General features: G+C 37.4%; 1 protein-coding gene across 1 annotated transcript in view; it reads right to left on the bottom strand.

The window, feature by feature from the left end:
• Positions 1-7,249: 7,249 nt before the first annotated feature.
• Positions 7,250-14,926, bottom strand: part of SLC6A2 (solute carrier family 6 member 2) — a 73,027-nt gene continuing 65,350 nt past the window's right edge. The window contains exons 12-15 of the mRNA XM_059824706.1: positions 14,348-14,448; positions 11,423-11,590; positions 8,864-8,935; positions 7,250-7,273 (exon numbers count right to left, since the gene is read on the bottom strand). Of these exons, the coding sequence (XP_059680689.1) occupies positions 7,250-7,273; positions 8,864-8,935; positions 11,423-11,590; positions 14,348-14,448 (365 nt within the window). The remainder of the gene's footprint in view (positions 7,274-8,863; positions 8,936-11,422; positions 11,591-14,347; positions 14,449-14,926) is intronic.

Genomic DNA, 14,926 nt, shown 5'->3' on the forward strand with positions numbered 1-14,926 from the left:
AAATAATTTTATACACAATATTGGAATAATCTGTTACATTAATGCACAGCTTAAAACAGTTCTTATTTACACTGATCACAGAAAGACAGAGGAATGAGGACAAATACTTTACATTCACCATCTTTATCAGCATTTGAAGTATAGTTAACCAGCACACATCACACACATCCATATCCATATTTATAAGAAATGTGGTTGTTTCTAATTATACACACGGGTATGTAGGCGTCTCCCTTTCAAAAAAAAAAAAAAAAGAAATGCCATTTCCCCCAGGTAACCAAAGACTTAGAAAAAAAGGCAAATGGACCTGCAGATTGCACAATTAATGGAATCAGGCATAGAAATGTGGTGGCTGTGTTTGGACACTTTTGGTCACTAGGGCGCTTTGGAAAGCATTTTTACTAGTGGCAAGTTTTGAACTCCTATGAAAACTTATTCCTGAAAACTGTAATGTGATCTCTTGCTTTGGAAGTAGACCTACTGGACACTAACACATTTGGTTTAATGTTAAGTCGTCTAACAACATGAAATTACAGCCAAAGGATGCTCTGGATTTTTTTGGTTTTAGAATATAAATTAAAACCACATGACTTCCTTTTATGAGATTAAGGCAGCAATGGAGAATATTGTGCTACAATGTGCATTTAGCTGTAGATAATGTTTTATTCTCCTTTATCACATTTTCACATTTATAATCAAAGGCCAACATATTATTGAACTAGACTGGCTGACTACAAAATCTTATAATGGAGAAATAGGTCTTGTGTGATAACCTTGTTACAGCAAAGTTGAATTTCTCGCCTTACAATATACACTTATATTCTATGAAAATTAAAAAAACTGGTAAAAATATTAAAATATTTCCTATACAGAGGTACCCTTATCTAAGGTAAAGTCTAGTCACTGCTATAAAAAGGCATTAAAAATTAAGTAAAACACTGGTGTAAACCAAGTAAACGCTCACTATAAAGCTTTTATTTGTAAGGCAAATCTTCATCAGACCTATTAGAAGTTATTTTGAAAATGTACTATTTGGAGATTCTCCCTTTGTAACTGATACTACCCATAGAAAACAAAAGCTGTCTTGCAGATAGGCTCACAGAGAGTGCAACATAAATGACAAATGCAGGTCACCTGCAAGTTTGAGGCTTCATGGCAGTGACCAAGAAACAACATGACACCTTTAAAAGAGAGCCAGCTTAAGGCTTAGTAATTTTCTTAGTTCACTGAATTTATTCTGTTCCCTTATTAAATAAATTAAGCAACTTTTGTTTAGTATGGGAGCTAAAGAAACACATTTAGAAAGGAGGAAAGCAAAGCACACAGGCGGCCCCATCTTGCTGTCAGTGCTTAGGCAAAAAAGGCCCACTGTTCTCAACATGAAAACTAATGGCAGTAATGGTTACATTACATGATGGCTGCACTGCTGGACTGAGACTTAAGCTCTCAGTTTTTCCCCTTCTTGGCTCCATCCCAGCCACTTGCATCTAGACACCTGTGTGTTCTTCTAAGGAGGACAGTTTCACTGAATGCAATCATGATTATCTGTGTTACTTATAGTCTTCTGGCTGTCTTCTGTTTCTCTGCATGCTTCTGCTAGGTCGGTCATACAGTGATTGCAATTTGTCTAAACGTATTCTGGTTTTAAATGGTGAAGGAAAACTGATCAAATTCTGTACTTAAAAGCAGCTATATTATGCTGTTATGTTTTTCTGCAGGTCGGAATGTCTTTATCTGCCATCTAGTTCTCTATAGTAGTCTCTGATGCATGTAGATGCATCTAAATTCAGTCTCAGGCAGTGAACAGTACCACTGTACAAATTAATCACCAGCTGAGGATCTTGGTCCTATGTTGATTTAATTTTTATTAGGAACAAGGTGCAAAAATCTGAAATTTTTTTGTCTAGAAAAAGTTTCTCTGTGCATGGCATGGCTTACAAATCTTGTCGTTCCCCAGTTAAGCTTAAGCAGGCAAAACCAAGTAATTGTACATCTAATCACAGCTAAGGAACACATGCATGCCTGCTTGGTCAGTCTGAGTGGTCTTGGCTGATAGTCAGCAAAAACTGTCCTTTGACAATATGGATTAGAGTGGGACAAGTGCTTGGTGAAGTGTTCCAGTTGAAGTCTAAGTTACAACAGACTGAAATGGCTGAACAAAAAACTGTTTTCCGCAGCACAGAAACACTCAAACATGGATGTTTGAGATACAACTACTCCCTGTATATGATCCTCTGTGAAACTCAGTGATGCAAGGTCACGAATGTAACGGGGCTTAACTGAAGGCTTAACTTCTATAAATTAAGTTCTAAAAAGATTCCCCGACTGTTTTGCAGTATCCTGTACTAGTGTACCTTTTTCCTAAAGGGAGACAGAATGTGGCGAGCTTTCTTATGTACCAGCTAATATGAGTTTAGTAAATGAAGATCTGTAATAATTCAGGTGTTAAAGCAGTTCCCAGATTCAGTCCTGTATGGTGAATTCTGGGCAGCTTTGCTTAAAATAGTCCATATGCTACTTTCATCTTGTATATAGATATGAACCTAGTAAGGTCACTTCAAGGTCCTGTTTCTGACTTCTGTAATGTATTATAAACAGTGTAGCTTCATATTCTAACAGCTTAACTTTCCACTGATTAGCTATGTCAGCCCACAGTCATCAACAGGAACATGGGTATGAATCAGAGGAAGGTAAACTGAAAAAGTGTTTTCCTTTGGAGGAGAATTTCTAGAAGTGTTTCAGAAGATCTGTCTCCCTGTACTATAGCCAAGACTCCAAACTTGTTCAAGGGTCTGATCTGAAACATCGTGTTGGCCTTTAAATTAAGGAGATTGAGTTCTTGCACACGAGCTGATCTGTGGACCATAAATATTCTTAGCCCTGAGAAAATAAAGTGTATTAAAACAAATGTATCCTATTTTACTGCTCTGAGAGGCTCAGAGTACACACATAATTTCTGCAGGTAGATTATATACTGTCGTTTGTTGAGCTATGGTAACTGTCTTATGTCTGAGTCCTTCAGGTCTATTTTAAAATGTTTTAATGGGGCATTGCAAGTAAAACATTTTTAAGTCTCTCTTGAAATTGCTGATCTACAGTTTAAATTTGGTTCTTAGGAAAGAAATTCTTAAATGTTTGCCAATGCCTCATGCAACTTAGTGAATCAGTCCAGGATATGATCGAAAGCTATCTACTCCCATAAAAGCAAGTGTCCGCTAATTAATGCTGTATGAATCGGAAGAACTAGGAGAGAGACACTAAAAGTGAGAGAACTTTCTGCGTGGCCTCCTACAACCTAACAGTACAAAATCAGCTTAATTCATGTCAAAACAATAGCATAAGAAGTGGATGTATACACAAAATGTTTGGGTTTGACCTTTTTAAATAATAGCATTTAAATGGTATTTTGCTGAGAAGAAATGAACAATTATATGGAATTTCCTCTGGGAGAATTACATACAACATACGTTGCACGTGCAGTTAGGCAACATGTACAATAGTAACAGCCAAGTATTTCTCCTACATTCTATATTTAAAATGTCATGTTTGATCCTGGATTTCCCGCAAAATCCCTCACTATGGTAAGATGTCCTTCAGGTGTTGCCAGAGTGTATGCCTCAGGACATGACAGAACACAAGAAGGACTGACAAAAAACCATATGGTTCAAAGAGGGGCCGAACACTAAATAGCACTAGTGCTTTTTGGACTGTTGCCCATGAAAGACCCACTGTTTCTACCAGAAATCTGAATCTCTGGAGTTTTAGTAATGTAGCTTTAGAACAGTACCAAGTCTATGAAGAATCAGTCTGATTGACTGACAGCAGGAGGGTTACAAAGAAAATGGAGGATCTCTTTCCTTGGTGCTAACTTTCTGTGGCTTGATGAAAAAATATGGATCACAGGCAGGTCTTTTTCCCTGACCGAAAAGAAGGTCAGAAGAGAGATGCTAGCGTATGACAGCTGCTTCCTTTATCAGATTACAAAAAGGCTTTCAAGAAAATATTTTCTAGAACTGTCAAATGAGCTATTTAATTGCTTCACTCAGTTATTCCCACTGGCTTGTTACCAAAACAGCCAACGTAATTAGCAACCAGATGATGCTGCATCTTGAATAAGCTTGTATCAAAAATTTTCTTCTTTTGGAAGTGGGCTACGAACTCCATCAGCATATACATGCCATCCTGCAGGGATAGCTGGGAGAGCACCAGTCCCCAGAGCGGGTCTGTTCCCACAATAGGTATAGCTGAGGGAAAGAGTGACCTGCTTGGCTGAAAATTCCAGACTGAGTTAGAGGAAGACTTACAGGTAAACCAGATGGGTGATAAGGACCTGACTGGGTGATTATTTTTTTTAAACTACAAGTGGTTGAACTGAAGGGAGATGAGTGTCTTAGTGGCATTTGATATTTTCCATACTGAAAATGTATTAGGCAGCTCAAAGCAGGTGCCTAAGAGGAGCTGGGTGCCAGAGCTGTGGCTTCTTATTGGACTGTCTGTACCATATCACTGAGTTAAGGAAAAGAATATAACCTGGTCTTCACAAGGGTATTTGTCATTTGAATGGATGCTAGTTTGTGTCTGAGGGCATCATTTATCGTCCAAGAGGCATGAGGTAGTTGAGCATCTTATTCTGTGGAGAATTGAAGACATTGTTCTTCATCTCTGGGGCAGAAGTTGTATTATTTTTGGGGAGACTTCCTTTGGGCAACATCTTGAACGTAAAGCCTAGCTGTGCAGTCATGCAATGTATTATCTTTCTTTTTCATTTGGACTATTCCTGGTAATAAGATTCCTGCTTTCTCTGATTTGCGTATTGTCTTCTGTATAGATTGCAAGGTCTTTGTCTATAAAACCTCAGAACAAGATGGCAATAGTGCAATGGAGTCCTGAGCTATAAATACTACACTAAACCTAAGAAATTATACAGTAATAGAAATAAAAATAATGTAGTAGGTAACTGCCTTGGGAGTTGGGTGTTAAAAATACAATCAAACCCTAACATGCTGGGTAAAGCCGATTTCACTCCTGTGTTAAAATAGCTTTGCTCCTATTTCAGAGCTCAGTGGTGATGAAATGTAACTTTTCCTGCATGGGTTTTGCTATACGGATGGTGGTGATGGGGTGCGTCACAGGTGAACATTGATGCAGGTTGTTAGCATTTCCAACCATGAGCGATCCAAACAGCGTATAATGTGACAAGCTGTTAAAGCTCCACGTTACAGAGCCCCCAAGAGCTTCAAAACTTGGTAATTATACCTATGCTAAGAAGCTTTTGAGCCATGCCAAGCCAGTGACTGAAGCAGCTGTATTATTGAAAAATAAGCTTTATAACCATGAAAAGATTCTTATGTAGTTTAGCAAACAATAAAAATGGGATCAACTACGAAGGTAGTGGGATTGCTTTTTTTGAAGCCCTCAACATATTTTCACTGTTTGGCCTCTTGTGTAATTACAGAACTAGAACCGCAACATTTGGAATTCCTTTATTATTGAAATGTATTTACTAACAGGGTTTAAACAGCTATCGGCCATCAGCTGGGCCAGAAAATAGGACTTTCTTTGTAATTAGAAGAAAGTATGCTTTGGGTTTAAAACCCTGTTTAAATAACACTATTTGTCACAGAGACTCTTTAAGAAAATGACAATACTTGATATGTTCCAAAGTATTGATTATGTTGGAGGAAAAGGACAAATAAGGAGAGAAATTTCCCTTCCATTATTTTGAACAGAAATCAATGTTAAATGGAAGAGGCCAAAATCACTTGTGACTTTTAAATTGGGCTGTTTTTAAAAAGGAAGAAACCCACTCAACAAAAATTGTATGACAAATAAAAAAGCTCCATCCTTTTAAATGGTCTTTTTAAAAAGAGGAAGCACTGCATGCATTTAAAAGACAAGCTGAATTGAATGTATAAAGGCAAAAAACTTCAGAGGTAAGGTCCAGAGGTGAACTCCGGACTGGGTTCAGCTGAGAAGCTACTGCCTCTGAACATTACTATAGATCTAGTGATAAATAAGTACAAGAAATAACTCAAAGCTACCAAATCTAGTGATCACTGGGAAGATACTACAGTGATAAGTGACCACAGAATAAGAACAGCACCCAAATGCAGAGTTTGTTCTGTATCTTCTACCTTGCATAATGCTACCAGAGAGAAGAGCTGGAACAGGCTTAGAGAGCTGAGTATGCCCGAAATATCCTTCTAAATTATTCAACACAGTCTTACTATGGTTTGGTAGGTGAATCCGGGTTAGATTATAATAATAGCATGTTCACAGCAGGAGAATGAAGCCAAAGTCTGGTATTTTGGTGCCTCTGGGTAGATTATGTAATTCTAAAAAATCATTCTCTTCACCTATGTATCTTGCATTCTTTATTTGGAACAAAATATAACAAGAAGATGAAAGTCTCTCTATTTGCATGTAACTTTCATAGTCAGCTGAAAAAGCCTGTGGAGTATGGTTCATATGATAAAGCCATTTTAATTGTTGATATAAGGGAATATATTTTTCATTAAGTACAGTGTGGTATTAAAGTGTATTCTGTACTAAGCTACAACAGGAATTCTGTTCCTGCTGCTCTTCAGATTGTATAATTAAACTGGACAGAAAACAGCATGGACATATACAGACAGCAAAGACAACCTTCTTCACCAAGAGAAGAAACTACTAACAAACCACTGAAGATGAAGCACTGAGTCTTCACTTCAGAAGGATGCAAACTCATATCCCAAAGGATAGTATGGCAAGAAAGCTAATGACATTAGTACATAGTTAAAGTTGCTCTTTCCTCATAATTGAGATGTACTCTTTCCTTAGAGCTAAGAACGTTCAGATGTTCTTGGTTTAAAATAGGTCGTGGCATGAATATCTGAAGTTATTATTACTGTCAGAAAAGTTTAATTCACTTCTTCACGATAAAAGAGCATTTAACTTATGTTGATTGCTTTTTTCTCTGCTCCCCCCTCCTCCACTTCTGCCAATAGCAAAACTCACAAGTTTTGGTCATGTAGGGATCTCATGGCACCAAAGGATATAAGAAAAATTAAACTGAGTCTTTAAAGATCATTTGAAGCCAAGTAATAGAAGGGAGGCATTGAGAACAGAGAGCAGATGTCTTCCCTCACAGAGTCAGTAGATAAGCTCTGAGCCAGCCTGGTCCAAGCATAATCGAGGGAGCTTTGAACTTGACTTTTCTGTATTCCCAGTTTAGCTTAACATATTGGCTTTTTCCTCAACCTGTTGGCTGTCATATTGTTAGCCAGTGTTGAAGCTGTAAGGGAACAGAAGTAGTTGTTTAATAACATTATTGATTCAATATGAGAGATGTTTTAAATAAATTAGTTAACAAATCTAGAGTTTACAAGGAGGTTTCAAAATAACAGATTATAACTAAATTTTTATGGATTCCAGTTTGCAGTGAGAAATGTGCTGAATGTGAAGACTATTTAGTCAGCTCTCAGTTCAGTTTTAAAATTCAGAACTGCCCAACGTATGAGCGAAGAAAATTTTTGTATGTGTTTGATTATGGTAGTCAGTGTTTTGTTTACAAACTTAAACATCATGAACAAATCACTAACTATGCTTTAACAATAACAAAGCTATTCCTAGCTCTTCCTTGAAGACAGCAACAAATTAATACACCCTAGTGTTTGACACGGTTTGAGGTATCATTGGGAATTCTGAGTACAATCTTTTCTAATTTAAGTGAAATTCATTTGCTTCCTTTCTGCCATTATAGATTTGGGTTCAGAAGACTGGCACTGTGTAGGAATGGCTGTTTATAGCCCAGTCGCACAGGAACATCTGCCTCTGGAAAAATCAAGTTATTACAGCTGGAATATTAAATATTCAGACAACTGAGGGCAGGAATTAGGGGAAAGAGAAAGCAGGAAGAGGTGCTGTGCTACTACATATTCTTGGCCACATCAAATAAATTGTGGGCATGAAACAGGGAGCCTTTTCTTCCTGCTTCCATTCTGCATCCCATAAATCTACACTTGGATTATTTCCTTTAAAATTCAAAATTATACTTCAAATAGTAGTTTTCAGAGTAAGCAAAAGGCAAATTTATTTTTTCAATACCAACATACAAACCACCACTATAAAATCTGGGTCATGTTTTGAAGTGATGTGCATAATTCTAGTTGCTTTCAACTTTGAAGACAGAAAGTGGTCCGGCATGAATGCTGATAAGTGTAACAAGCTTCATATTTGCATCCTTTTTATCTTCTACAAAAAGGACTTTATTTCAATAAGCCCATTTTATTTGCTGAAAGGAAAGCAGTGTTTGGAATCCTATAGCATATTTTTCATGGCTGCTTAAGAAGTCTCCAGCAGTGTTTTCAATCAACTGTAGGCCTGTGGGGAAAGCCTGTTCCATATAACCTAGCACATTATTTCATCACGGCCATTATGTCTAAGCTCTGACACTGGGTATTTGTTTTGCTGTTTACCATATTTTGTGGTACATAATTGGAGTTTAGGAAATGTGACTTCAGATTTCTGTGCAATAACTGAGGGAGAGGCTACGACCTGTTCAAATGCACATGATAGTTTGAAAATACCTTCATCTCTTGGTGATATGTCGCTGTATTCAGATACAACCTAAAATACTGGATTCAAGTGATCTGTAAAATTGTGGGTTCTGCTTAGTTGAGGAAGGAAGCTGCCAAAAGCCTTCCAACAGAGTTGATGTGTATAGTACTGAGCCTCCTGCATCTTGTCATGCTGGTAGAAAAAAAAAGAACCACAGACCTGCAAAGGTATCCACTATGAGGAGATTGGTGCAAACCTGTAGCTGTTGCTAATGACAGGAAAGGGTTGGTATCAGGAGAGGAAGCATGGTGAAAGGAGTACAAACCTTAAACTGCCTGACATTTCCTTGGACCACGAGTTGGTGCTCATTTTCAGGTGTGATGCAGTAAGCTAGTCTCTAAACCAGATGAGAAGAGGAAAAAGTCAGCCATATGAAGTGGGATTATGTCTGTAATCCCCAATCTATAACGGGGAAGTAGCATGAACTTTATTTAAAACAGTAACTTAAATCTTTAATATCACTGCATCATGTGCCTTTAACTTAGTCACTGAGAGAACAAGCTTATTATAAGCCCCTTGGTATTAGCCTTTAATATAAGAAGCAACAGTAGAAAGCTTATGCAAATACTAAGTCCAAATATTTAGCAAATGCATATGGAAAAGAACATCAGGAACAAGTTGGTACACAGGCCTTACATCCCCTAAATTCACACTTTTCTGTTAGTGCTGTCATGCAGTTGACTAGTCCCAGTGGAAGAGGAAGGAAGTACTGACTCTTTTGCACCTCATCTCCCTTGTCTACCCTGTGCTGTGCCATTTGGGATCACATGTAGGTTTTGGTTTATCATGAACTTTTAACCAACTTAAGGTGTTCCCATTAGACTAAGAGCATACCTTTCCCCATACTTTTAAGAGCCACAATTTAGGGCATCATATCTTATGAGAGTTATTTGGATGTAATACACTAGCCTTTTGCTCTCTTTCTCATGGGGAGACTGAAAAGTGACTGTCTACAGGAGCTGTAAAAGACAAATCAGAACTTGCTAACACTACAAAATGAATGAGCAAATGTGTTTTTGGCCAAAGGCCTGTTGGGCCAGTACAAATTATTCTTTGACACTTAGGGGCTCCTAGAAAATTGGTTTGTAAACCGCCAGGAATGGAACAAAACAAAGGGCTTATAGAATTGCTGGAAATGAGAGCTGGAAATTGTGCACAACTTTGAGATGTTGGAGCTGATGAAAAGAGGGCAGGTGAAGAGAAGTTCCCTCTTTGGGGTGCCTTTCTGAGGTGAACATTAAGTGAGGTGACTGTAATGTTTCAGAAACAAGGCTTTTATCCCTTTGGGCCTGCCAGGTCAGTGTGAGGGGTAACTCTATCTAGGTAAAGGGTGAGATCCTATTTTCTTGCTTAATTCTCTGTGTGGTGGTTGTGGTTCAGTGATTTGCCTAAGAGCATCAAGATCTTGCTACACCATTGTGTAACTCTAGCTGTAGGAAAGGAGAGCAATAGAACTAGGTATACGTCAGAGAGTCTAGGTTAGGCTATAAAATTATGACATATGATGGGACAAAAATTGATGCTGTATACTGGTGAGGAGTCTTACTTCTGAGCAGCAGTAGAGGTTTTAACACTATAGATAATTTAGTATGACAGTGATGGTAAAATTAATATGATCAGTGAACCTTAATCCCATGCCATTTTGAACTGATAAATAAAGTACAGGGGAGTGAACTGTAAGGAAATACGGGTGAGTTTTTTCCCATAGAAACAGGTTCTTTTAAATAGAATTCATATATTATTACACATAAACACATAAATGAATTTAAAAGAACACTATTAAGGTTGCAATGTTAAACTTCTTGCTGTTAGGCAAATCATTAGAATAAGATGGTCACAAATTGTTTCTCACTCAGTTTCTGCTTTATTCAATGCACAGACCAGGCATATTATGCATGAAGTGGGTTTCTGTAGTGCAAGACGCTGCTGTCTAGTACGCTGGTTCTTTTACTGAAGTAGTTAAAAAGCAACAGGCTAGATGAGACCATAGCAGTGCCTATATCAGAATTTTCTTGATTTCTAGATCTATTTCAGTACCTTGGTCTATCTTGAATATTAAGTTTCTTCAAGCATTTTGGTATTAGTGATGAACACAATAGAAAGATCTGCATTAATTCTAGCCTTGGCAGAATCTTGAAATAATTCCAGTAAATAGAGGATAAGGATACATATTTGACAGAGAAAATCAAATACAAAGTGGCTGCTGTTAAAGACAGAATACTGGGCTAAATGGATCTATTGCTGTGACCCAGTAAGGCACTTCTTCCCTCCTTGCTGGATGCTCATAAAATGAACAAAAGTCATCCTGAACACAGGGCTACTTTGGGGGTACATCCCACCCTCCCAGCATATGGATATATATTTAGAGACTCTTACAACGCTAATATAGGAGAGGGCTGAATTACCTTTGTACTTATAACAGTTTACAGCACTCCAGTATAGAGTGAATAAAGCATACCTTCGACTGAACTCTGTTTAGGTAGAACTGCGTGAAGACCATACCTCAGAACTGAACATGAAGATACCATAATTTGTATATTTTTTTGTTAATAAGGAAAAAAACCCTCATCAATTGGGTTAATTACATGCATCAAAAATAATTTTTCAGAATTATTATGGTGCTTTCTGGAAAGCTAATCTCTATCTAGAAACTCAAACAGCATGCAGTAATCCTACCTCAAAACTCCAATCCATCTGACTGTTGGATCCAAAAGGTCACTCATAAGTAATAAGTTTTGGAGTAAGAGAAACAAACTGCCAACTTAGATCCAGCTATTTCATTTCATAGCAACATTTCATGACATTCTATTTGCGTTCCACTTACTTCTTTAAAGGTCCCACGCACGTTCATAAATTTATAGATAATATAGGCAGGCACAAGTATCATTGAAGATAATGCTATTCCCCAGCCAATGCGATTTGCCCAGAGAGGGAAGGTGTAGTCATCGTAGGTCAAAGGTTTGAAATTTATTATGCTGACTATCACAACAAACTAGGGAGGAAAGAATAAAATTAACCATAGTTTTGAGATGAAGAAACTTAGTCATTTCATGTGTTTTATTAGGCAGCCACCCTAAGGTATTTTTCAACCCAGCTTTACCATTTGCCTTCATCCTATTTACTTTGTGCCTCTTACTGCTTAAACTGTTGAAGTTCTTGATGCATTTACTAGTATTAACAGTTCATTTTAGCTACTCTGGACACAGATTATCTGATATTTTCGTAGGAAGATCAGGTGGTTGTCTGCTACTGCCTCATTTAAACTAGTGTTACAGATATAAAAAAGGGATTCTGTAGTCAAGAAAAACCTCTGCAGGATCTGTTGGTTTTCCCTTCTTTGTTTCCCAAAGGCATTAGGCTTCATTTAGAAGTTTTGTGCCCATTTTACATTGAGAAGCATGATGCAAACTCCAGCATGATACATTTACTGAGGAAAGGTCAAGCAGCCTTAAGGCCTGGAAAACTAAGTTGGTTTTTTTTTGTTTTTTTTTTTTTTTTTTCCTGCTGGCATTACCCCATCCAGTACTAGATGCAAGAAGGAAAGAGTGGGGTACCACCCTACTTCCCTCCTGTTAAATCCATATGGGTTGTGTAATATGCAGAGTTCCTTGATTTGGTTCTCTGGGCCTATATGTTCTGCTCCATATAGCAATTTCAAATTTGAGTATTGTGAGCCTAGGGTTTCAAAGGCTACACAAAGAGAGTAATGGGGTGGGTTAAAGGAAGTTGACAGTGTGAAATCCAGTTGGAAAAATACTAATTCCATTTTGAGATTTTTCTTGGGATGAGGTACATAGCTGCAGACAGTATGGAAAAAAAGCTTCAAGGAGGTATTTCCTAATACCAGATACTTGACCAACCCCAACTTACCTTTATCTTACAGAGAACTGTATTTATCTTTAGGAACTGCTGTAATACATTACCAGTCCCAAACAAGGGCCACTTTGCACTAAGCACACATGGGATTGTTAGCAAGAATTGTATTGAAGTCTGACAATTTTATAGTCTTTTCCAAATTATCCTAATCTATATATAAAAAAGAACCTGTATCTGATTTTTTTTTTTACTTATTTGTATTTACTATGCTTACGGTCTCAGTTTGTATGCTTCATACGGGTGGTATAAAAATGCTGTTTCTTAGATCAAGTGACCAAATTTCTAGAATTTGTAGTTTTAAATTATGTAGGCTGATGGTGGACTACTTTTTTTTCATGCTAGTGACCATCTGTATAGTTTTCACTTATAAATTACTAAGTTAAACCATTTTGGTCAATTTAACATAATTTGCTTTATTTTCTTAATGTGTTAAATAATGAACCCAAAAGATAGGTTGTAAGAAGGTAAATTACACTTACTTTTCCCTTATAAATCAAGATTGTAATGTCCATGTTGCCTTTTAGAAAATTGAGAAAATGTACAGCTATAATAAAACTGCCCAATGTCCCTTACCAAGTGTGATATCATTCCCATGGGTTTTAAAATATATTGGTACCCAGTAATTAAGTTGATATGTTCCAAGTTTAGCACTTCCAGCTGGAAAAAAAATTGTGCATTGTGATGGCTGAAAGATGCATTACCTACAGATTCATTCTGACCCTTATGTTTATAGGCTTCGATAGGAAGGTGTTGGGGGCATTTCACCAAGAAATCTTAAGCTGCCTGACGGTTAGACTGACAGTCACTTCAGCTTCCTCTAGCTAGCTTGCTAGAACTCTGCTCTTTGTAAAATTTAAATTTTCAACAGTCTCCTAGTGTGCAAAACCTAAGGAAGCTTGGTGCAGCATTTTTTCCGTTCTACTTGAGTCAGCCTGTTCGAAGTGCTGCAGGATATAGTTCCATACAAGCTTCTCTATAGAACAATGTTTAAAAGGATAATTAATACATGCTTGGTAGGTGCTTAGTGATGAATTGGGGCCAGAAGCTTTTATATAAAAGAAAAAACGTGGACCTGAAGGCTATCATAAAAGGCTACCCAGCATAGCTTTGGAATACCAGTACTGCTTTAAGAATGCACAGCTTTAATGCAATTAATAGTCTCCTAAAATCAGAGCGAGGTCAAATTTCCGTATTATTCATCCTGACCTTTTGATTTACAAATATGCATAGGAAAAGATCCCAATATAAAACCATAGTTTAGTTCTGAATCTAACCTTTACACAAAGCAACCAAATTCACACCCTGGGATTTTTTTCCCCAAATGTAATGAAACACTTGTTTTTCACATCAAGCAGCTTACAAGGTGTATTTAATACATCTCTTCAGTGTTTCACATAGCTACTTACTGGGTGTAGTTGCATATTAATTATTCTAAGGTGTCATTCCACAATTTGGGGATCTTGGTATCCTCCAATGAAAAATAAATTCTTGCTAACACAATCTGTTATCCCTGGCTAGTTTATTTTCCCACCAGAATGATTTCTGTTTAATATGCATAGATGCTGGGGGGACAGGGAGCACACTGCCTAAGTGTTCAGTATTCCCTAAGAAAAGCTGCTTTCTTTAAATCCTGCTAAAGTGAAGGAACAGAAGGTGACCACAGCCACAATTAGCTTCTCTTTCACACTGAGATGTGTTATACAAAATACAACCAATGCCATTGAGGAGAAAAAAGAATTAAATTGGAGTGTCTTCTATTCATCCTGACAACATCAGGCATAGCAATGGGTATCTTGCTCTTGGTACCTATTGTATAGTCTAGAAAGCAACATACTAGCATTCTTTCCATGATGAAATAATTATCAACACTTACCAATAAAAAAGCAGGGCTAACAAATTTCCAGCACAATCTCCAGTAGAGGCCTGGCTTGAAGCCCATCATTTGTTGGATATCTTCGCTGAATCTGTCCACACCTAGAAGGGATGTGAACATCAGACTGGCATAAATCTAAACTAATGAGATGCTGGCATACCCAAAACCATCTGCTTTTTCAGAGAGCAGATGTGAATGACTTCCAAATCAGAAGACATACATAACAACACTGATCTCCTTTCAATGACTAGATGTGTCCTTGACATCACTGTATCCAAGATTTAAATGCCTGTGAGCACATGAGGTCTGTTGCAAATAGCATTGCCATTGAAAAGTGGCATTTCACAAATATCTAGAATTTAAGTTGTGAGTTGGACGCACATTTTTTTAATAGTTGTGGACTACTGTAACCTAATTACTCAATACTATCATGAGTACACTGAAGGAAAACCCAGACCCTTACTCACACAAACCGCTTACTGATAATGAGGTAGATTCGTATGATTCTTAGTTTATCAAAGGAGGCTTATTTGTTCCACTTAATGGCATACTTTACTTATGTATTTCACTAAATACCAG

The sequence above is a fragment of the Gavia stellata genome, chromosome 15, assembly GCF_030936135.1.
Source record: "Gavia stellata isolate bGavSte3 chromosome 15, bGavSte3.hap2, whole genome shotgun sequence".
NCBI classification, from domain to species: Eukaryota; Metazoa; Chordata; class Aves; order Gaviiformes; family Gaviidae; genus Gavia; species Gavia stellata.